Source organism: Quercus lobata, chromosome 7, assembly GCF_001633185.2.
Source record: "Quercus lobata isolate SW786 chromosome 7, ValleyOak3.0 Primary Assembly, whole genome shotgun sequence".
Taxonomy (NCBI): Eukaryota; Viridiplantae; Streptophyta; class Magnoliopsida; order Fagales; family Fagaceae; genus Quercus; species Quercus lobata.
The window spans coordinates 40,363,711-40,388,222 of NC_044910.1; the positions used below are offsets into that span (position 1 = coordinate 40,363,711).

At 31.7% G+C, this 24,512-nt stretch overlaps 2 protein-coding genes across 2 annotated transcripts; one reads left to right on the forward strand and one right to left on the reverse strand.

Annotated features, from left to right (window-relative positions):
- The first annotated feature begins 6,800 nt into the window (after positions 1-6,800).
- Positions 6,801-9,114, forward strand: LOC115953510 (60S acidic ribosomal protein P2-like). Its single transcript, XM_031071220.1, has 3 exons — positions 6,801-7,063; positions 8,157-8,395; positions 8,906-9,114. Exons 1-3 carry the CDS (start codon positions 6,976-6,978, stop codon positions 8,930-8,932), a joined length of 354 nt encoding a protein of 117 aa, XP_030927080.1. The 5' UTR covers positions 6,801-6,975; the 3' UTR covers positions 8,933-9,114.
- A 772-nt stretch (positions 9,115-9,886) lies between these two features.
- On the reverse strand, positions 9,887-16,287 carry LOC115953487 (monodehydroascorbate reductase, seedling isozyme). The gene is made up of 10 exons (XM_031071169.1): positions 16,088-16,287; positions 15,436-15,507; positions 12,440-12,491; positions 12,223-12,303; positions 11,716-11,834; positions 11,394-11,613; positions 11,141-11,259; positions 10,932-11,057; positions 10,684-10,824; positions 9,887-10,411 (listed from the first exon to the last, which is right to left on the reverse strand). The coding sequence occupies exons 1-10, from the start codon at positions 16,136-16,138 to the stop codon at positions 10,088-10,090; spliced, it is 1,305 nt and encodes a 434-aa protein (XP_030927029.1). The 5' UTR covers positions 16,139-16,287; the 3' UTR covers positions 9,887-10,087.
- Positions 16,288-24,512: the final 8,225 nt, after the last annotated feature.

Here is a 24,512-nt window from a genome sequence, read left to right on the forward strand (position 1 = left end):
TTATCTCTTACAAGGTGAGTTACATTTCTTAAGTAGTTACTTTTCTTTTTATAATATTCATGTTAATATGTTTTAAGGGCATAGCTAAGCATGAAAATCTTGTTTTTGTTAAATTATCTGTTCATGCAAATCTTGTTTTTGTATTATGTGTTTTGCAACATAAACTGATTTGTATGATATGTTTTAAATTATTTGTCCATGAATACTTGCCTAAAATTTCATATAGCAAAAATATATTTCAAAATTGACATATATTTCCTTAAAGAAATACTTAGTTTGTTAGCCTATAATATACATGTAGTTTGTTAGCCTATAATATACATGTATGCCATAAGAAAACCAAAATAAAAAAAAAGGTTAATATATGCTCATAAACCTTAATATCTAAGTTTTAGGTATAATAATAATAAAGAAAATTGTACGATATTAGAAATTTGTTTGATAATTATCGTATGGGTGCATGAGAACATTATATAATCTGTCTTGTTTTAAAAGAAGCAAAATGAAGATTATATAATCTGTCTTGTTTGTATTGCATTGCAATGGTTGTGTAGTGTTAATCTATTAATACTATTGTTATGTTTTAGTGTAGATGGTAGAAAAGTTATTCATTTTTCTCAATGGCACTGTTGTTCATTACTATTGTAATGGTCAAGGTTTCTTTTTGAGGAGATGCAATCCTTCAGCGAGGGAGGAGAAATAAAAAGACAAGGGTACTTGCCTTTTATTACGAAGAGGAGAAATAAAAATACAAAAAAGAATCTCTGAGATAGATTTAGGCGTGATATCAATAGGTGGTTTTATTGGGAATGATCAATGAATATATTCTAAGCAGAGAATAAGAATCAGATGACGAGGTGAGGTGATTGGTTGATTGACTCTTCACTTACAATACAAGGAAGGAACATGACATACACACAAAACAGGTCAAAAAAACTACTGAATAATAAGAATATGTGTACTATATATATTTTTTTTATTCAGACAGCTCTCTCTCTCCTCCAATTTCCTATTTCAGCAATGCCATTGGCAAAAATCAAACAATTTTTTTTCTTTCTCCTTTTATTTCAGCAATGCCATTGCCACAAATTCATTCCCACAATTTTTTTCCCCTCTATTTCGGCAATGCCATTGCCACAAACCAATTGCAACAAAAAATTTTTTCCCTCCTATTTCAGCAATGCCATTGCCACAAATTCATTCCCACAATTTTTTTTCTCTTCTATTTTGGCAATGCCATTGCCACAAATCAATTGCCACTTTTTTTTTTTTTTTGAGAAATGATATGTGCATACCATTTTTACAACAAATTCCAAATGACAAGCTATTACTGGTTGTTATTATTGGATTAAAAAAGTAATCTCAGTGTTAAATTCAAATTTGAATTAATAATAACTAATCACTTGTGATTTGTTGTAAAAATATTGTGGATGTAGCATTTTTTTTTAATTCCTCCCCAAATTTCGGCAACCACTTTTTTTTTCTCCCATTTTCGGCAACTTGGTTGCCACAATTCATATTTTCTCTCTCCTTAATTCCCTACAATTTCGGCAACTTGGTTGTCACAATTGGTAAACTATTCGAGCACTCCCTCTAGGGCACTTCATGGGCAGAGCTTGGGCAGGACAAGAATTTCGGTAATTTCATTACCGAAATTCATTTTTTTCTTCCTCCCAATCACATCACTCAACTTTCTTCTCTCTCATACTTTTTCTTACAATTTCAGCAATGGTGTTGCTGAAATTTAGTTTATCTCCTCATTTTGCTAAATAACTTTGAATAGAGCTTATAATAACAATAAACTCCGTTTTTTTGCAATATTTGGCCAAAAGACTCGTCCAAAAAGAGTGGGTGAGACAATTTTGTTATAAAATAGAGATAAAAAAATAATAATAACTTACAGCATTATTTTATAATTGATTTATCGTCCAATTAGTTTATGTAATAAATACAATTTGAATCTTAAATTTCTTATTTGATGATAAGAAATTTACTAAAATCCTTGAAGAGGATGAGACTTCACTTGCTTTGTAAGGATAATTTAGTTTACTTTCGTAATGAATTTTATTTTTATTTTTGGAAAAAATTAAGAGACCATCTTTTTTTTTGGTTGTAAAGTGGACAACTAGAACTAGTGTCAATTGTTCAAAGTGTTTTTACATTTGCATGGTACATAGCTTTCTATTCCACCGCGTCATGTTTCAAAATCTCGTCAAATAAAGATGGCTCAAAGACCCTACGGGAGTGTTTGGATTTTGTGTTTCCATAACTCATAACTCTGTTTCCATCACTCATAACTCAAAAATGGTGAGACCCATAGTTGAAAAGTCTGTTTGGTTTTTCATAACTCTGTTTTCAGTTTTTGTTTCCATCACTTAATTCTCTGATTTTTGAGTGATGGGTTATGAAAACTGAAAACATATTTTAGGTGTTTTCAGTTTCTATAATTCTATTTTCAATGACATTTCAGTAAATAACATCACATACCTGGTCCCACTGCTAGACTCAGCCGCAACATTTGACCCTCTCTTTTTCTTTTCTTTTTTTCTTTCTTCACTGGTTCGGTGCGTGCGGTTTCTTCATCCTTTTTTTTTTCTTTCTTTTTTCTTTCACACTAGGTGGCTTCTTCTTCTTCTTTCACTGCGTGTGGTTTCTAGGTTTTTTTATTTTTTTTTATTTTTTTTCCACTTTATGCGATTTCTGGGTTTTTTTTCTTCTTCTTCTTTCACTGGGTTTAGGTTTTTTTTTTTTTTTTCTTCTTCTTTCAGCAGGTCGGGTTTCTGGGTTTTTTTTTTTTCTTCTTCTTCTTTCACTGGGTTCAGTGAGTTTGGGTTTCTAGTTTTTTTTTTTTTTTTTTTTTTTTTTTTTTTTTCACTAGGTTTGGTGAGTTTGGGTATTGGGGGTTGAAAAAAAGAAAAAGAAAAAAGAAGAAGTAAAAGCTACACCAAGTGACAGGTATGGGGCCCACAAACAGTTGAAAAATATTGAATGATGACAAGTGAGTGATGGTGCCAAACGGGGTGGGGTGTTTTTAGTGATGAGTGATGAGTGATAGGTAATGAGTGATGGAAATTAAGTGAGGAGTGATGAGTGATCAAAAAAAAAAATCCAAACAAGGCCTACAAGTCAACCAGACACCTCAAATGCCATACACATAATAATCTTTACACCACTAAAGATTTTTCATCAAACAAATAGTGTCACCAACCAAAAAAGAAGAAGAAAACAAAAAATTTAGATCGATTCAAAGACCTAATAATGGAGAAATGAGCTCAAACACCTCACAAATTACTTCACCATATACGTTGTGTTCGTTTGTTGGTGTATGAGAGGATTGTAATTTTATTCTATTTGATGTGATTACAGGTGGTTCAATACCCTTATATTGAGCTTCAATTTGATCAATCAAGGACTTAGATAATTATTTGACTTTGTGTTTAAAAGAATGTTGGTTCAGCATTGTCCCCCATTAAGAGTAGAGGCGACTCAATCATTAGGCCATTTAGGCAATAGAGGGCCCAAACAAAAGAATATCTCTTAAAATAGAATATTCGTCTTATAATATTGCAAAAAAATAAAAAAAAATAAAAAAGTATTTCAAAAAAACATGATAATAAATTAAAAAAAGAAGAAGAAGTAAGGTCTTATATTATAGGATTTTTTTTTTTTTGAGTAAATATGATTGGACTGTGAAAATCTTATAATACCTCACCATAATGGCCACCTAGATTGTTTTCTTTCTCCCCTTTAAAACAATAAGACATGATATCTCAACAATTCAAGAAGCCAAAAATTTTAATTTTTTGATATCTCGATACTTACAATAATGGGGTTTGAGAATTTGAATCCTAGACGTTCCTAATAAAAACATTAAAACGTATTAGTTGAACTATAAGACTCTTGATCTAAAAATTTGAACTTAAACAGTCAAAAACCTTATCAACAGAATAGGCTCTTAGAGAAAAACCTGTGGCTTCATTGGACTGTGCCTTTGCTTTATTAGGATTTCCGCTTCCCCTATATTATAACAGGTAACAGGCCTGAGTCCAGTAGCTATTGAACACCTTCAGCTCCAGCTTATCGTAATGAGGTCCAATGAAGATTGTTTCTAAATAAAAGAAATTAAAAAAAAAAATTAAAAATTAAAAAAAAAAAAGATAAAATAAAATAAAAAAGGTCCAGTGAAGATTGTGGGCTTTGGCTATCATGAATTTTTGTCCAAATTGCGATCTTTCCATGCCCACCTATGACTTATGGATATAAACAAAGGCAAAGAACAAACCCTATATGTTATAATGAGTCATTCTCACACAATTCTACTATCTTACATTTTCTCAATCTTGATGTGAATAACCTACTAGTTGATTCAGTTGGCCTTGTACCCTTGTACTACTGTGCACCAATTTTTCTATGAAGAAAAAAGAAATCTTTTTTTTTTTTTTTGGTTGATGAAAGACAATTTCATTAAAGAACTAAACACCAAAACAAAGTTCAGGACATATCCTGTTAAAATACATCCCACTGAGGTCTCCCTCAAAAACATCTAAGATGCCCACAGGCGAACTATCATAAAGCTCATCCTTGCTAAACCATTAGCACATTGATTGCCCTGCCAGAAACAATGCTTAATACGAACTTGATGGAATCGGGTGAGAAGTTGCCTACAATCATCCAAAATAGGAGATATAATTTCATTTACATAATCTGCATTCCACAACACATCAACAATGGACTTGGCATCCATCTCAATTTCAAGACAAAGTATATTTAAAGTGCAACAACACAGCTTGAGGCCTTCACGCAGCCCCCCATAACTCAGCAGCAAAGTTGCTGGTGACTCCAATTCGCTTACTAAACCTAACCACCCAATGCCCATCATCATTCCTCACCACTCTCCCACAACTAGCCAGGCCGTGAGGCTCACTACAAGACTCATCCGTGTTCAATTTCTTCCACCCTTGCTTAGGCCGCTCCCATCGAATCCTCTTTAATGAGAAAAAAGAAATCATGGCATTCATGAGAGCTCCTTTTCATGAGCTATCTTGAAATTGCCCCCAAAGTGAGAGTACTAACCATAGTTTCCCAATTAATTAATGCGTTGATTAATTATAATTATATATGAAACAAAGGAAGAATTATATATAAAATAAATAAAATATTTTACTCATATAATTGAAACCATTTTAATAACTACTATACGATTTGTTCTACGAATACAACAAACTGTTATAATATTTTCACAATAATTGAGATGTCAATCCCTCATATATTAAAATTAAATTAAATAGAATAATAAAATATTAGACTTGGACTACCAGAACTAAAAATAAGAGTGTTATGAAAATGTTGTATCCTTAGACTTTCTTACTTGAAATTCTAATTGAGTTCCCTAAAATCTCATAAGAGCATTATTATCAGGTGACATTTGACACACCAAACATCAAAAATCAACCTACTTTGAATGTCTCAAATCTCAAATTTTTTGACACATACCTAGGGTACCGTCTCATATTTGAGACGGTACGGACAAATATGCCAAAATTTTTATTGTTATTTTATATATTTTTTCTCTCTCCTCCCAACACATATCTCTCTCTCCGCCTAGTTTTCTCTCTCCGCCTAGTTTTCTCTCTCAACTCTCATCTCTGTCGTATCTCTCTTTACTCAGTCATTCTCAAGCGCAAATGCAAACTCAAGGTCTCCCTTAAAAACAAAACACAAAAACTCTCTAAAGATCACTCAAAAGCAAAACCGCCGATCAATTTTCTTTGTTGATTTTCCTAATTCCCCATTCTCTTCGGCACTCCCTCTCAACCTTCGATCTCTCTAACTCTGACCCAAACTCTCATCTCTGTCTAGCCCTCTCTGTTGCTCTTTCACAGCCACGCCGATCTCACCACAGTGACCACCACGCCGTGCCGCACTGCCGAGCTTCGTGCCCTCCACCACGTCACGCCATGCCGCGCCGTCGAGCTTGCCGTACCATCCGCCACGCCACACCGCCGAGCTTGCCGTGCCATCCACCCTCACGCCGTCGATCTCTCACAGTGTGAGACATTTCTTATCCTTTTGTTTTCTGATGGTGGTTTTTTTTTTTTGGTTGCTGTGGGTTTTATTGTTGTGGCTATTGGTTGATTTTCATGGGTTGTGGTGGTGGCTTTTTTTGTTGTTGCCGGTAGGTTGTGAGGTTCAAGCTTATCTACAGGGATTGGAGGTTGGGTTTGTTTGATTTGGGATGGGTTTTGAGGTTTGTGAATGTGGTGGGTTGTGGGTTAGTTGTGGCAGTGGTATTGTAATTTGGTGGTTGTGGTGGCTGTCGGTGTTGTTGGTGTGGCCGTGGTTGTGGCAGTGGTAGCTGTGCCGTTGATGTTGTTGTGGTGGTTGATGAGAGGAGTTAATATATTATTTTAACGTGGTGTGAATATTATTTTAATTAATAGAATTGAAATATGGAACCTCTATAAATGATATATGGTAAAATAACGTGCTAAAACGATAAAATAGATTTTTAATATGTCAAAATGGTATTTTTTATAAAAGAACTTATGAGAATGCAATGCTCTAAGATTGTAGATTCAAAATTCCTAACCGAACTTATTATGGGCCACTCCTAAAAAAAATTCATTGTAATTACTTGTGTATGAGAAACAAGGGACTACACAAGAAACTATCAGATATTTTAAGAGTATTGAATATTAATGTTAGGAAAATTAAAAATAAAAGGGTGAATAAAAAAAATTAAATTAAAAAAAAAAGAAGAAGACCGTGAGATCACGTGATAGGCCTGCATGTTAAGCCCAGACCCGATTTGGAATTCAGACCCGAACCAAACAGACACGTTTCTTGTACTCCACGTTGTATTACAAAAGCCCTAGTGTCTTCTACACACATATAAAACCCTCTTTTCTCGGCCTTTATTTTGTTGCCTCTAAAAATTTGGATTGCTAGGGTTTGTGAGTTGTTGAGTAGAGAAAGATGAAGGTGATCGCTGCGTATTTGCTTGCTGTGTTGGGAGGGAACACCACCCCTTCTGCTGAAGACATCAAGAACATTCTCGGCTCTGGTTATTTTTACACACTTAAAAAAATAAATAAATAAAAGCTTTCTTTTTTTACTTGTTTACTTGTATAAACATGTTTGTTTTGTATAGATCTATGTATGACTGGTTTTTTGTTATACATTATTCATGTTTTCTTGGCTTTAGGATAAATTGCAAAAAGGGAGTTACAATTTTTTTTTAAAAAAAATATATGTACTGTGTATGTGTAGTATTTTATTATTATTAGGATAAAATTCTATTTGGTCTCTAAAATTTAACAAAAATTTGTTTTTCATTCCATCCTTAAACTTTATAAGGAATTTTTTTAATAGTTAGAAACAACAAAAGTTTGTTTTTCATTCCTAAAACTTTAAAAAGTTGTTTTTTCATCCCTAAACTTTATAAAGAGTTTTTTTAATAGTTAGAAACAACAAAAGTTTGTTTTTCGTTACTAAAACTTTAAAAAGTTGTTTTTTCATCCTTAAACTTTATAAAGAATTTTTTTAATAGTTAGAAACAAGAATAGGGATGAAAAAGAACTCTCTTTTTTTCAATAGTTTAGGGATGAAAAATAAACTTTTAATAAAGTTTAAGGCCATAAATAAAAAATCTTCAATAGTTTAGGGAAGAAAGATACAAACTTTTCAATAGTTTAGTGATGAAAAATGGACTTCTTCAAATTTAAGGATGAAAAAGAAACTTTTGGTAAAGTTTAGGAACTAAAATAGTATTTTACCTTTATTATTATTATTTTTTTATGTTTCTTATTTTGAAGAGAGAAAAAAATATATTATCGACCCATCTTTTGGCTTGGGAGTTGGGAGTGCCATTGTTTGAATTCAATGTAATGTGACTTATGTTAATTAGTTTGGAAATTGGAGTTGTGAATAATGTGACTTGTTATTATTGGAGACCATACATAAGACTGCTAATATGATATTCATTGTGTTACTGTTGGATTCTATAATGCTGATTTTGGATTATCTGTTTGCTTTGTTTTGTTGGAGACAAGCCTTGTAGCACAAGTTGTTGGTTTGTTTTTCTCTATTGTGGAAATCCCCCTTGCATTAATGTACCACAATTGGCTGAGACTTCTTTGTTGTTTCATTGTTTACAGTTGGTGCTGAAGCTGATGATGACAAGATTGAGCTTCTTCTGTCACAAGTTAAGGGAAAAGACATAACAGACCTTATTGCTGCTGGGCGAGAGAAGCTGGCCTCAGTGCCTTCTGGTGGTGGTGCTGCAGTTGCAGTGGCAGTTGCAGGTGGTGCTGATACTGGTGCCACTGCTGCAGCCGCTGCTCCTGCTGCTGCTGAGTCTAAGAAAGAGGAAAAGGAGGAGTCAGAGGAGGAAGATGTAAGCCTTTCTTGACATAATCCTTTTGGAACTAGCACATTAATTTTGCACTAATATTTTGATAATTGCCTAAATCATAGTCTGCACTTTTTTACAAGAAGATTTCAGTTGAAAGTTGCCAATCATAAAATTTCTTGCCCACGTTGTGAGAAGGAGTTGTACATGCTTTACTAACATGCATTATCATTTGAGTCATTTGTGTGGTGCATATGCACTTTTTTACATGAAGATTTCAGTTGAATGTTGCATATTGCAAATCATAAAACCATTTCTTGCCCATGTTGTGAGAAGGAGTTGTACGTGCTTTATTAACATGCATTATCATTTGAGTAATTTTTGTGGTGCATATGCCAATATGCTGTGTAAGGATCATATCATAACATGCCTTTCTGAAACCATCATATCATACTACTTATGTTTGCAGGCACTGAAAAATATATATATATATATATATATCTGAACTGTTGGATTTTATCTAATTGTTTTCTCTTTTACTTGAACTTGTTGCAGGGTGGTCTCTTTGGTCTCTTTGATTAAGGGGTTGATCGTATTTCTCTCCATTCGAAGCCCTTCTCAATTCAGAGCTCCTAATTAGATGTTGAAGTTTACTCATGTAGAGTAACCTAGTTTCAGTTAACATCAGGTTGAAAAGACGCTTTATGAGTGCAGCTATGCTGATTTTAATTTTTCAGTATATGGGAATTTGGTTTGTTATGATACGGATATCATATCTTTCTTTTTTCTTGCATGCAATTGGTGGATTTGCTATAATCTTCAAGGAGTTGCTCTCACACCTAAATATTTGTGAAGCAAACAGAGACCAAGTAAATTGTTTGACTTACAGTAATCTTCAATACTGCTTCACAAACAATTTACTATATACATACATTTCAATCTTGTCATCAATTCACAAACAATTAGTAAAATTGCCACTCCTATTACCATATATGTACGTTTCAACCAATTTAGAAGGGACATGGGAAGATTTGACAACATAGCCTTAATCCTAGAATCCTGATAATTGGATGCCTTTTTTGCAAACACCAACCTCCAAGTGGTGCCGATTAAGCCACGAGTCTTGGCAAACCTTAGTCCCAAAATTATGGGGCGGTTATACTCAAAGCAATGGGGTAGCCATTCACAACCGAATTAAGGATGAAAAGTTTTACAATTTATGTTTCTGCAGTTGCACACTATTGGAAATTTAAGCATCTAATATATAACAATTTGGACCTTCATTTTTTTTTTTTTTTTTTTTTTTTTTTTGGGGGAAAGGGAAGAGGACGAGTAAATCTATTTTTGTTTCTTAACCTTTCACTTCGTACGGTATTCAAGGTATCACTTCCTACCAACGATACATTCAACTTTCCAAAAACTCAGCCAGTTATTTATTTATTTAATATCATTGTGGAAAAAATACCTTATATTATGTCATTGAAAATTTTTCTACTGTTTAAAGCAAACCTTCGTTGGCAAACTCACAATTGGACCTAAATAACCAGAGCAGTAAACGTAACAAATTATTAAATTCAAAGCTACAATAAGGAACGAGTATCTGCAGCTCATAGATCATAATTTACCAAATCAAAACATAAGTGGGTAGGAAAACAAAAGCCAACAGTTTTATGTAATCTACATAGACAAGAAGTGGCATCAAAAGGTATCCATCTTCCCCCCTACGGAAGAAAGTTTTCATATCTTGCAAGCAAAGGAAAGACCCTCCTTTGATAGCACATCCAAATTCTCAACAGGAGGTTGCACCCTTGCAACTTTGGCAATAGCCTTGTTTTCCTCAGGAGTCCCACCCTCCAGGAAAGCTCCCAATACCTTCCCATCTTTGATCCAGTATGATCCGAACTTGGGCTTCGGAGATTCTGGGTTATTGTCTCCAAATATCACTGTGTCACCAACATTGTCACCATAGAATTGCCATAACAGATCAAATGAGCGAGAATAGAAGAATGGAAGGTAGTCATACTCCTCAATTGTTTTCCCCTCCTCACTTGCCTTGATGGCCTGCAAAAACAGTATGTAAATTTTATTTTTTCTTTTCATAAAAGTACAATAAATGTAATTATGAGAGAGCCATCTACAATAAAGAGAATTTCAAAGAAAGGAAGAGCAAGTGAGAAGATTTAGCAGGAGGCACAGAAACAAAAGTTACAAAATTGGAAATTATCCCCAATTTTTGGGGATAAAAAGAAATTTTATGGGTGATCCAATTTCAGAAAGAAGTATTTAGATGGGCTCATAATTTGTGAAGATGAGACAATCGAGAAGGTGCACACCTTCGCAGCCTGCTCAGCAGATTTGCGTGCATGGTCAACATGTTCAACTCTTCTCAACTCCTTGTACAATTTCAAAGGGAAAGTGGCCACATCGCCTACAGCATATACATTAGGAACGCTTGTTTTGAAGAATGAGTCAGTCTGCAATCAACAAGTTGTGTCATAAGCAAAAATCTCAAAATTACCATCTGACACATACCTGGTAATTATATGTCAAGACAGCAACACTAATCATATGTCACAATTACCTTAATGCCACCTTTCTCCTCTTCAACCTGACCTTTGAATAATGTTGTAAGAGGCCTTCCCCCAACACCAACAACAACAATGTCAGCTTCTAGCACCCTGCCATCCTTAAGCTTCACTTCCTTTACCTGAAAGATATGCAAAATATTTCCATAAAACTTTTCAGTCTCATAGATAATGTGAACATTTACCTCTCCATTTGAATCCTTACCTCTCCATTTGAATCAGCTGTAAACCCAACGGCAACTGTTCCCTTGATAATTTGGATTCCTTTGTTTTTATAAAAACCCTCATAGAAAGCAGCTATATCAGCAGTGAAAAGCCGAGGCACTGCAAAAACACAGCCTGAATTAGGAAAGAAAGCATCTACCAATAAAATCCAAGAATGAATAGGCATCTACTTACAAGAACTAAATAGTCAAATTAATAATACAAAATAATGCCTTAAATTAGTCTCCACTTACTGCACCATGGTTCAGGGTAAACCATGCTAACATCCAAATTGTTGATTTTCATAACCGCACTAAGCTCAAGACCAATATAGCCTCCTCCAACAATCACAACCTTCCCATTCTTCTTTGCTTTGATAGCTTCTACAAGCTTATCAGCATCATCAACTTCTCTCAAGTAGTAGATGTTTTTGGCATCAGCTCCTTGTACGCCAAAATCTGTCAACCTGATAACCTGCAAAATAGCAAAATTAAATAATAATAATAATTACACAGTGCAAACAAGATGGGAAAGGCATGCAAGAATGGTTTTCTGGAAATCCTCAGTAATACTTACTGATGAACCAGTTGCAATAATCAAAATCTGATAATTGAAAGTTTCTCCAGCAGCACTAATCAGAGTTTTGGCAGCAAGATCTGCTTTAACTATTTCTGTGCTGAGGATCAATTCTATTCCTGCAACCGTCAATCAAATTTCAACGAGAACATGTTAACTAAGCCATTCTCTACTAGACATCTATAAATTATGGACAAAACTTAGATACAATACTTAGATGTTATTCCTTAAGTTCCCTTCTTAAAATTCAGCCATGTGACTTTGCTCTCATGTAATGGAAGTGTATTTTTAGTTAAGTACAGCCACATGGCTGAATGTTAAGAAAGGAACCTAAGGAACAACACCTAAGTATTGTATCTAAGTTTTGCCCATAAATTATAAGCTACCAAAACACAAAAATGATCAATGACTACTTCCTTAATATCCTTAGATTATTAGCATCCACTATAGAAACTTCTTGTAAATTGATACTAAATTAGAAGTGACATTTAATGCGTGAAGCATAACCTTTCTCTTTGTACCACTCTGGAAGCAATCTCTCTCCTCCACTTCCAACACATACATGGAACCCAGGGAGTCTGGCAGGAGCTGCGAAATACATGGAACAAGACTGAGTTAATAATCAATGTTATAGTGGGTTGTAAGTAAAAGGCCAGCGGTACAACACTCTAGCTTAGATCTAAATTCAGTCAAACAAACTAAGCATACAAATAATGCTACTCACACTCAGGGAATAGGTAGGCCTTGCTAAGTGCAGGACGTTCATAAGGTGCCACCTGAAAATAGGAAAGCATGAATCAGGGAACATGCAATAGAAGTTTATTACAGGAGGTAATAAAAGCATAATCCATGAACTGCTGTAACAGAAGAAAATTTTCAATCACTAAGTAGCATGCAGATGAAAGTTTTTGTTGTATTGGTGAATTTTAATATAAAATATATCCTGTATTGTTTAGTGGTTAAATTTGGGGGTCATGTAATTTACTTCCAAGTGGGATGAAATATCTTAAAATCATAGTTGATCACATGATTGAATACCACAATTTTCCAACATGTTCAATTTTTGCAACTATGTTATTTTCTCTATCGATTAATGTGCTTTGCTTCACACAACATCTCACATGATTTGAGTTCTACAACTAGGCTCCATGAGACCTTAGTGCATCTGATGCAAAGGCTGCTTAGGCCCACAGCTGATGTTGAATGAAACAGTGGAAAAATTTGTGAAATAAGATCAGCAACACAACTCATCTGCTTTATGAGTTGTCAAGCCAGGATCAAGACGAATAGAATGAGATATGAGAGTGCTAGAGCATATAATAATATGATAAAGAAACAAACAATTCTTTCTTCTTAGATCCCCTATATCCCTTTCTATGATTAAACTTCACCTTCCATAGACGTCTAACAAATCTAAGAAACATAACAAAGATAGAGATAATAGAAAGAAAATAAATCTAAAATCCTAATTCAAAATTCAAATGGAAATACTAAGTCGCCCAGGATTCAATAAGGAAACATTAGTGACAGTCTTTTTTTTTTTTTTATAAGTCAATTATAATACATAATTAACTCTGCCTATGTATGTGCCTACTGCTGAGTGTCATGTATTTTATTCATAGCCAATCCTGTCTGGAAAGAGAAAGCTTGCAGTAGGTTGACGGTTAGCATAAAATTTAATCACTATTATGAATGTAAAAAATGAGTACCTCTAAAATATATTAAGTTTATTAAGGATATGTATGATGGAGCTATAACTAGTGTGAGAACAAGTGTAGGAATCTCAAGTGAGTTTCCTATCACCATATGTTTGCATCAAGAATCAACGTTAAGCCCAAATCTCTTTGCTTTAGTGATGAATCAGCTCACTAAATTGATTCAAAAGGAAGTCCCATGATGAATGATTTTTGGAGATGATATAATCTTGGTGGCTAACACTAGACATGGAGTTAATGTAGAATCTAAAGGCTTTTGGAAGTAGGACTAAAGCAAAGTACATATAAATTAAATTTAGTAAAACTAAACACAAAGATGAAGGGGTTGTAAGACTAAGGTCAAGAGCTGCAAAGAGCAAGAGTTTTCAAAATCTTGGATCCATAATTAAAAGATATTGATAGATTGAAGAGGATGTGAATCATAAGATAAAACAAGAGTTTTCAAAATCTTGGATCCATAATTCAAAAATATTGATAGATTGAAGAGGATGTGAATCATAAGATAAAAGTAATGTGGATGACGTGGAAAAGCATTTTTGGAGTATTGTCTGATCCTATATAATACCTATTAAGTTAAGGAGCACTTTTATGAGACTACTATAAGATCAGCTACACTCTATGGTATTGAATTTTATTAAGAAGAAACCTATTCATAAATTGAGTGTAGCGGTTCTCCAAAAACAAAAACAAAAACAAAAACAAAAAAATTGAGTGTAGCTAAAATGAGAATATTAAGATGGATAAGTACAAATACAAAGAAAGATAGGAATCAAAATGAGGAAATTTGCTTAAAGATTAGGGTGAACCCTGTTGATGAAAAGATGAGGAAGAATTACTTGAAATGGTTTGGCATTATTTAGAGGAGGGGGATTAATACTCCAATGAGAAATAGTGAGTTGATTCAAGTTGAGGGAATAAAAAAAATATAGATTACAACCACCAAAAAAAAAAAAAAAAACATTAATTCTGTAGAAAAAAATGACATATCAATTAAAGAAGTGACAAAAACTATTCAGATAGAATAGGAAATAAAAAATTACATATGATCAACCTTGACTAGACTATTGAAGATTCACAAAATTTTTGGTATTAAGACTTAATTTTTGTTTTAGTGGTTGTAATTATAAACCATAATTCTTGTTTTTGTTCTGCCTAGAAATTGTATAAAAATATCTCGTTTGTGAAAGTAAATAAAGGAAGCTATTATTATCTCAATTAAACCATGAGCAATACAATGTGGAAATAAAGATGTCAAGAACATCATGAATTCTAACATCGACTAGATGAACGTGACCAGATGAACTTCACCGTAAGCAAATGAAGTGTCCTGGCATAAAATTATGCATTATTGCATTTGTATCCAAATTTTAAAATTGTACCACACTAAGTACTCAAACACTTTGTGACACGGAACACAATAATTCTTGAAAAAGACATGACATATTAGGGATAAGAAAATTAATTAATATATCTTTAGACATATTTTATTTATTTTTAGACATACTTTATGTTTATTACAAGTTCTGAAAATAAATAACAACAATCAAAATCTTTTAAAACAATCTAAAATCAAAAGTAATTTTTTAAAATAAAACAAACTATATTTTTTCTTCCCAACACATGCATATTTGATAGTATCCTAATGTGTGACACGCCAATGATTTGGGGGTGTCAATGCTTCTCATAGATACCATATCTTTCAATGTAAAATAGATTATAAAAATTATTTATTAAAAAAAAAAAAAAAAACAAGTTATACAACAATTTAAAACCTAGGAAGCATGGACCCGAGCACGAACACAGACACAAGTACGGGTATGACACGGCGACAAGAGCAATTTCTGGAAAATTATAACATGACATAGCAGATACAACCCAAATGAAGTTTAAGTGCTTCCTAGTTTAAAACCTTTGCAGTCAACATAACAAATCAGTGACCAGAATGCCAGACGCCCCAATCGCATAATATATGTAACTGAGTCTACAATGGCATAGAAAAACATACCGCCTCTTTGGAAATGATTGCCAGCTCTCCTGGCTTAACACCCTGTTTGGCAAATTCCCTAGCCGCATATCCCTATAACATCAACAACATTCAATTCAGAATAAGAAAACAAAAATTCATCTACAGTACACAAACCTCTCTAAACACAGCCTATAGAATATATAACACCAACATTTTATATATGCTATATTGTTTCAATATCTAATGAATCAAAATCCGAACATAATTTGTCATTTTTGTTTTAAATCGGCCAGAAAAACCTAATTCACTTCGCTAATTTCCAAAACACAACAGAGATTCAATGAAACGCTTAGTTAATTATATTTAATCCTCAAATATTCAGAAAAATCAATTAAATCCTCAATTATTTGGATATATTTATGCCAAAAGCAACCACTATTGTTCATAGTGTTGACTGAAAACGCTAAGAAAATGAAAATTCGAAAAAGGCATATAGATCTGTGTTCTGTGTAAACAAAACTATAATTCAGATTAACAATTCAAAATCGAAAAACGAAAAATCATCAGCGATCCAAATAAATCAAAGAGATAGCAGCTAAAAACTGTAAAATTTACAAGGGCAAAAGCAAAGGTATCTGATCGTGAAAACGAAAAAAAGAATAATCTGAGAGCAAATGATCGAGAAACTCACGGCTGAGACTCCGCCACCGACGATCACGTACTTGAAGCTCTTCACCGCCATTGATGATGATCGAAATGGAGCTTTGGTGCCTTTTTTTGCTTTTGCTATGAACTGAGAGACTTATGTGTGTGTGTATCTGTTTTGAACAGATAGAAGAGGAAAAATTCAATGCGATTAGGTGTGACTGTGCGAGATATGCGATTGGTCAGATCTTTATAGTTTGATTAAAAGGCGGACTATAATATAAAGTAAGGCTTATTTTTAGAATACACGATCGTCCACGTGGCAGTATGTTGACCGTCCACTCTGCTGACTGTGCATCCTCCCGACATCCCGTTGCAGATCCTTTTTCTTTTTTTTTTCTTTTTTCTTTTTTCTTTTTTGTGGATAAAAAATGATAGCCTTATTTGTTCGAAGATAATTTTTGTTCTTTTTATCAGTTTGAAATAACATGTTAAAAGTAAATTAATAATTTTCCATAAAATAATAGATGATAAAATTTTTTTTTCCTTTAACTTTTTGGGAAAATAAAATACGGCTGAGAGAGTAGAGGTAATGTGCAAAACAGCATTGCAAAAGAATTATATATAGTTAGTTAGGCAACGTTTGAAACAATAAAGGAAACTAGCATCTCGAGTTTTAGAAACTCGAGATCCATATTTTGAAAAAGCCACATAGATATCGAGTCTTTAAGACTCGAGTTTCATGCAAAAAAAATTTCACCTATGGTGGCGTTTTCAAGTCTTTCAGTGACGTTTTAAATCTCTATAGCGGCGTTTTCCTGGAAAATTTTTTTCTTAAGTACAGATTTATGGAGTCCTATAGTGGCGTTTTTAAGCCCTATAGTGACGTTTTATAGACCTGTAGCGGCGTTTTTATTTAATTTATGCAAATCGAGTCTTTAAAACTCGATTTTCAGCTTAATTTTTTCCCACTTTAGACTATTCCACTTACAAATCGAGACTTAAAAACTCGATTTATATCTTGGAACTCGAGTTTTAGACACTCGAGATGCTAGTTTTCAAAATTGTTTTGAAATATGACAATTAACTAAATTTTTTAATATTTATTGTTATTTAGAAAAAAAATTCGAGAGAGTATAAGTAAGACCTGGCTTTATAATTTTGAACAAAAATGTGATCTTTGATTATTAGAGGGGGAAAAATTGAAATATACATGGTCAAAGAAAAAAAATTGGAATTTATAAATATACTAAAATTCCCTAAAAAAGAAATATATAATTATATGTACTAAAATTATGGATCTAGCGATGAGAGCTGTTGTGTAATGCAAAATTGCAAACCATTTTGATTTTTTATCATGTTTGGAAACAAATAAGCTCCTAGCTTCTTATTATATGTCTAGAATGTAGAATTACCCAACACAAGAACAGGTTCAAATTCAAATCCTCTCTCTCTCTCTCATAATCATTTTATTTTCTTTTTCTTTCAAAAACCCGTATCTATTTTAGCCTAAAAACCTTTTTTTTTTTTTTAATCTTACATAACCACTTTTCAAAAATATCCACAATTAGATTATTTATTTTATCTTCTAAAAAAAATTAATTTTTCTATTTTACACAATCACTTTTCAAAAATATCCACAATCAAATTATTTATTCAACCTTCTAAAAAAATATTTTTTATTCTACATTGTATTTTATTTAAATAATTATTCTTCATTCTTTTTTATTATTATCTTCATAGAGAGAGAGTATGCGGGAATTTGATGAGAAATGAGAGCAAGAAAAAGGAAGAAAATAAAATAAAATATTGATACAATATGAATGGTGCTTGTATATATATATATATATATATATATAGTTATCATAACTACCATGTATTTTTATAAATTTTTGCATGATCATTTTTTGATGTGAATAAATTTTGAGTTTGATTGATTAAAATGTAGCCCTTATTATATATACTAACCTCATCACACACGCAAATTTGCGCTTGTGATGATTTTTTTTTTTTTTTTTTTTGGGTCTAGTGTCATAATTTTCCTTTCAAAAATTTTTTTGGATAACTTTGTTTTGAAGACATGGATTAGTGAAAGAGTGTCATATTTTGTAGGCATTTTAAATGGAATTGAAGATATATTTTTACCGGGTTTTCCTCAAATTTTTCCCTATTAAATGTAATGTTTATGGGTATTTTTGAACTACAAAAAATACCAGTACAAAAAGGGAAATCCTCTTATATATATACTAGCCACATCACACGCATTTTGCATGTGCAATGAGGCTTTTTTTTTTTTTTTAGGTCTACTGTATGTGGTGTTGAGGGTAATATCAAAGTGGATTGAGAGGTTTTTTTAATTTTTTGAAGAAGTTTGTTTTGAAGACATAGATTAGTAGGAGAGTCAAGAGTGTCATATTTTGTAGGCATTTTACTTGGAGTTTGAGATATATTTTTACCGGATTGTCCTCAAATTTTGTCTCTATTAAACATAGGGTCTAGTGGTATTTCTGAACCACGTAGATATCTTATACCATGTTTGTCACGACCCAAACTTGATACCTGGATTTATAACCATAATCAACATGCTAATATCAAACTTGAACTTGATATTAACAACAACAAACTAAACATTTTTCACAAAAGCTTTCCTCTTTCTTTTCATTCTTATTTCTTTACTTTATTAATATAAATTTTTTCACTTTATATTTAGAGCATCTACACTATACACAAAGAACAACATAATCCACCGGTCATTCAAATTTCACACTTTCACATAATACATCTTTGATTATACTAAAATATACAACTCTCATCAGCAGATCCTAAAATACATAATACATAGCTAAATATCAAATTGCCAAAATAGGGTTGTACTTGTAAAACTAAAACCAGCTCATTCCAAAATTCGACCAAGGCTCCCTCTACTCCAGAATAATTTTTTTTTTACTAAAATAGTAAAAGCGGTAAGCTACACAGCTCAGTAAGGGTAAGTTACACAAGAATTGAATAAAAATGTATGTAAATCAAATTATTTCATTTTATAAATATTTAGATAAGAGAACATCTTTTCATACATAATATTTTATACTATTCATAATAATAATAAGTTATATATTTTTCATAAAAAAATAATTATTCTCATTTTAATTATCAGAATAATATTACAAAACCTTTCAAACTAAAATTCTTTCATTTCTTACAAATACACCAAACTTGACAATTTCATAAATTACTAATATATATATATATATATATAAACACTAATACGTGTGCTTTATTTAGATTTTTTTTTTTTTTTGAGAGAAAGTTTACACTAATTCTTCTTTTTTTGAGAGAGAGTGCTTTATTTAGATGATTGTGGCGTGGGGTGTGAAATTCTGAGATGGAATTTCAAAGGCGGGGATTGCTAAGGCACACGTAGTCATGTACTCCCGGTTGTAGCTAAACATAATTGTTTACGTATGTTATGAGTTGTGACGTCACTGATGAGTCATGAGCCTCGTGACCATAAATTAGGATTATCCAGAACGTTTGAATCCACTGGAACGATTTATTTATTTATTTATAAGATAAAATATTTACTCTAATCTAATCCAAACGTATATATGTATAAAATTTCTTCTTAGAGGCTTGTACTTCGATCTTTACCCTCATATCCTACAAATACTTATATTTATAGAATAATTATCGCACTAAAAATGTCCAATAATAGAACAATTTCATAGTCTGGTGTTAAATAAACTAAAAAAGGCATAAAATTTGGACCCCACAAGTGTGACCACGTCATCATTTGTTCATAACTTCATCCCATGCGAACATTTGGCCAATAAAGTGAGAGCACTTTTGATGAGAGGCCACTGTCCACACTTGCTAAGAATCTTGGAACAAGTTCACCGTTCACACCTGAAAATGCAAAGACAACAACATTGTAATTGAAATGGTTTATGGTTTCAAGTCATCTTTCTTTGACAATTTTTTTTTTTTTTTAGTTTTTCTTGAGTGATTCCATATGAATTTTAGGTTTTTTAGTATATCACTCTCCAAAGTAGATGCCAAAGTTTTGTACGTCCCGAAAGACCCAAACCTATGAGACAAGCACATGAGATACCGTCTCCTAATGATAGTAAATAAACTTCAATTATCAATATATTTTTTTTTTTTTTCGTTTTTAATTTATGGGAATCAATATGTTCTTTTGAGTTGTGATTAGATTACCAATCATATATTGCATAATAAATACACCAATATGACAGAATGATAATTCACATAAATTTAAAGGATGTAATTTAGTTTTTTAACCCAAAAATTAACGGAAACTTTAGAGCTTAACATCATGAAAACTTGCGACTGATATACACACGCAACATTTTGGCTTCAACAAACTTGGCCCCCTCCCCCAAATTGATGTTTTACTAATTTGCTTTAACCTTTAACAAATCCTAAAAAGTTCCTTGAAAAGGGTAAGTTACATATAGCACTATACGTGGTATTTCCCTTAAATATGAAGTTACGTGTATTTTATTTTGTGACACTTACTTCTTATGTACTTTTGTAAAGTATTCTGATTCATTTTAAACAAAAAAATTGATGATGTGGCAAGTGGCAACGTCACTAAGTGAGAAATAATAAAGAAAAATCAATATAATTGGGTAAATTTAAGCCATGCAAGATTGTAGATGAACGCTTCCCATATAATTGAGCTGGTGCTATATTACCTAAATAAACAAAATTATATGTGCACTTTCTCACATACAAACCTAAATCGACTCAATTAGCCCAAAACCCGATCGATTGTGATTGAGCTTCAAATCCTATCCCCCCAAATCCCCCCTAAATTCGTTGAACCACACCTAATCGTGTCCAATTTCTTAGCCTCTAACATTTTCCGCCATCCTTTAACCCTTGTTGTCCTTCTTTTAAATCATCAATCTAGTAGATTCTCACCATTGGTCACTTTTAATCTTCTAACATCCTCAACAAGCCAATTGATTTTTTGGTCAATCTAACTGTAGTCTCCAGTATTGCATTTCATTTAATAACTCAAGTTAAGAGCAGAGCCAAGACTTTCACTTATGAGAGGCAAATTATGATATTGACATACCAGTCAAGATAAATTCAAAGTAAATAGATACCGTATATACACATGCACGCACAAACATGCATACCGGCATATGTACACAAATTTTTGTTTTTGAAAAAGCATATAATTGTTGAAGAGAATATATCATCTTTACAACTCTAATGAGTATATATATATTGTACAATTTGCTATGAAAATCAGAACATGTAAAAGAAAATCCAACAAATATTTTGAAAACAATTCATAAATAACATTGTAACTTTGAAGGGCTAGTTATTTTTTAGGAAGCCACTTATGTTAACCAACAATATATAGAAAGTTAACAGATGTCTTAAGGGCATCATTTTATGAAATATTTATAAAAACTTTTTATTAGCAAATAAAAAATAATAATTAATTTTTATAGCTTTTTATATTGATCATAAAAGTGGTATCAAAATGTTCTTAAATTGGTCAATTAACAAATGCCTTAAATGCACCTATTAACAACGTGCGTACGCGCGCGCGCACATAATATATATATGGGAAATGCTAATGAGTTCCTTTAGGGCACTGATTAAGAATCTAGTTATTTTATGGGAAAAAAATTAATATTTTGACAGGTTTTTTCATTTCTCATAAAAGTGATGTTAAAACTTTCCTAAAATGGATTGTTAATGAGTGTCCTAAGGCACTCGTTAGCATAACCCTATATATATATATATATATTCTCCCTTTTGGCGTCTCATTATATTAGCTCAATTTTTCAAGGGTGGAAGGAGAGGAAAATCGTACTTTTGAAAATACTAGACCTTTTAAACAAGTTTTATTTCTTTTTATTTTTTTTGGCTAAAATGCAAAGTGCACCTTCTAAATTTGACTAAAATTCATTTCAGTAATCTAACTTTATTTTCGTTCAATTTAGTCTTCTAAATTTCAAATTTATTTAATTATATGTCAAATTTTGTTAAAAAAAATTTCCCTTGAAAATATTATTTTCACATTAAAAAAATCTATAAAATTAATAAAAATATTTTATAGATATTTTATGTTAGATTTTTTTTAAACATAAATATTTTTTCATTAGTTAATTGCATACTTAACAATAATTATTTTAACAAAATTGAACAAAACGTCTAAAAATTGAATAACTTTGAATAGATTTTAGCCTTTAGTGTAAAATACAAGTAGGACCTCCTATAATACCAATATGGGCATTGAAAAGTTCAGCAAAAAAAAATATATGGGCATTGAAAAGTGTTTCCACCTGCCCCGTTTAAGATAGAATTGTCTACTCACACACAATCACACATGGCAACATAACGCATTAACCACAAGCTGGTAAAGTGAGTCTTGCCCGGATCCCAACGATCTTTTGCATCTCCTGATCTCCCCGTTGATGTGAAAAGTGAGTCGTTGGGGTGCATTTGGAAGGAGCTAAATTTTTCAGTTATCTCTAATTTAAGTTTATTTTTTTATTATTTATGAGTTTTTTTTTTTTTGTATTTTTTGATACTATTTATAGGTTTCAATATACTATTTAGTTTATTTTTTAGAAATATGCTACGTCTATAATATTTTCACAACAAATCATAAGTGATTAGTTGTTATTCGCTTGAATTTAAACCTAATACTAGAATTACTTTTTGGTCCCAAATAATAATAACCATTAACAACCTGTCACTTAAAATTTATTGTAAACATGTTGTAAATATATCATTTCTTTATTTTTTTACATTTTTTCTACACTTTTAACCCAAAAAAAAAGGTTTCGGCTAAATATACTCTTCCAGCACTTAATGGGGTCGCAATTTGCCAATTTGCTATAGTATTTGATTGGCTGCCTCTATTTCCTATACTTTTAGTAGGCCTTTGTTTGTTATGGCAAAGACAAAAGAGCTTGTCAAAAGTGTGGCGGGCCAGGCCCATGTGAAACAATGTGATGGATCCAGTACTATTGTCTTCATTGGAATAATGTAACTATCTTTATAGGCAATAGTATTGCTCCAGAACCTACAAAATTATTTTTCTCGCTACGACCCCAAAAAAATAAATATTTAATTAAAAGGAATAGTAACAAGATTACGAGTCCTTAAACGGGACAAGCGGACAGATTCATGGGGAAGCTCCACAGGACAAAAAGGTTTGACAGATTACAAAAGAAACAAAGTCCATTTAGCGTAAGTATGGACATTCTCATTGCAGAATCTATTCACCCAAGAAGTCACCTCCCTCACCCACCTCCCCCCACAAAAAAAAAAAAAAAAAAAAACACTAGATCTTCAAAAGCTTAATAAAGTCTTCAACATTTTAGTTTTTTTTTTTATAATGGAAATATTAACGTTGTCATGTTCACATAAATTTTTACTTATTTAGTTATTTTCGTATGTTTTCTAAAAAATTAAAAATTAAAACTTTGACGAGGTGATTGGTGGTGGTCATGTTCTCCACATGAAAATTTTGATTATTCTTTTTTTAATAAAGATAATGGGTGAAGAGAATATGAGATTAAAACCTCGAACACAATACACTACCAAAAAAAAAAAACTATTATTAAAGCATGTTTGGTTGACTGTAATAGGAACTGTAATGTAATAGTTATTTTTTAGTTTGATTATGTTTTTTTTTTTTTTTTTTGGTGGTGTATAATCATTTCTTATGAATAGTTATTCCTTAAAATGAAGAATAATCATTAATTTCTAAATGGTTGTAATAGATATTTCTTAATAGGTGTAATAATTTCTAAAATTAATATATTTCCAAATAAACAAATTTTTATATACACATAAAAATTATAAAAATAAAAAAAATCTTAAAAAATAATTCATTTATCTCTCAAATTAAAAAATTATTTTTAAGGAAATATAAGGGCATGTTTGGTAATTGTTTTTTCCCCTTATTTTCTATTTCTAAAAACAATTTTCTATTTTTGAGACTAAAAAACTTGTTTGGTAACCCAAAATAGTCAGAAAATAAAAACTATTCTCAAAACTCAATTTGTGAAAGAAACTGAAAACATGCAAAAGATTGTTTTCAGTTTCTAATATTCAAAAGTCAATGAAAATACGCATTTAATTTAATAAATCTGTCTCATTTAATGAGTTAACATTGGAGTTCAAATTCTAGTAATAACATATTTTAGTATTTTCTATATTTTTTTAATTTCAACTGATCAAACATGTTTTTGATTTCAAAAATACAAGAAAATTATTTTTTATTTATATTCCCAAAAACAAGTTTTTGAAAATAGAAAACAATAACTGTCACCAAATATAACCTAATTGTATATGGGTAAGATTTTCTTAAAATAAATCTTAAATTTTATTCTAATGTTACAACTCACAACCAAATTTATGAATAATTTTAGTTATTTCATTATAATACATCTATTACCAGTAATAAAAAATATCAT

Coding starts and splice junctions, on each gene's coding strand:
- LOC115953510 (XM_031071220.1), top strand. CDS start 6,976: ATGAAGGTGATCGCTGCGTATTTGCTTGCTGTGTTGGGAGGGAACACC. Junction 7,064..8,156: donor CAAGAACATTCTCGGCTCTG/GTTATTTTTACA, acceptor CATTGTTTACAG/TTGGTGCTGAAGCTGATGAT. Junction 8,396..8,905: donor AGGAGTCAGAGGAGGAAGAT/GTAAGCCTTTCT, acceptor AACTTGTTGCAG/GGTGGTCTCTTTGGTCTCTT.
- LOC115953487 (XM_031071169.1), bottom strand. CDS start 16,138: ATGGCGGTGAAGAGCTTCAAGTACGTGATCGTCGGTGGCGGAGTCTCA. Junction 11,835..12,222: donor AGAGTGGTACAAAGAGAAAG/GTTATGCTTCAC, acceptor TGACGGTTGCAG/GAATAGAATTGATCCTCAGC. Junction 11,260..11,393: donor TTACCCTGAACCATGGTGCA/GTAAGTGGAGAC, acceptor GTGTTTTTGCAG/TGCCTCGGCTTTTCACTGCT.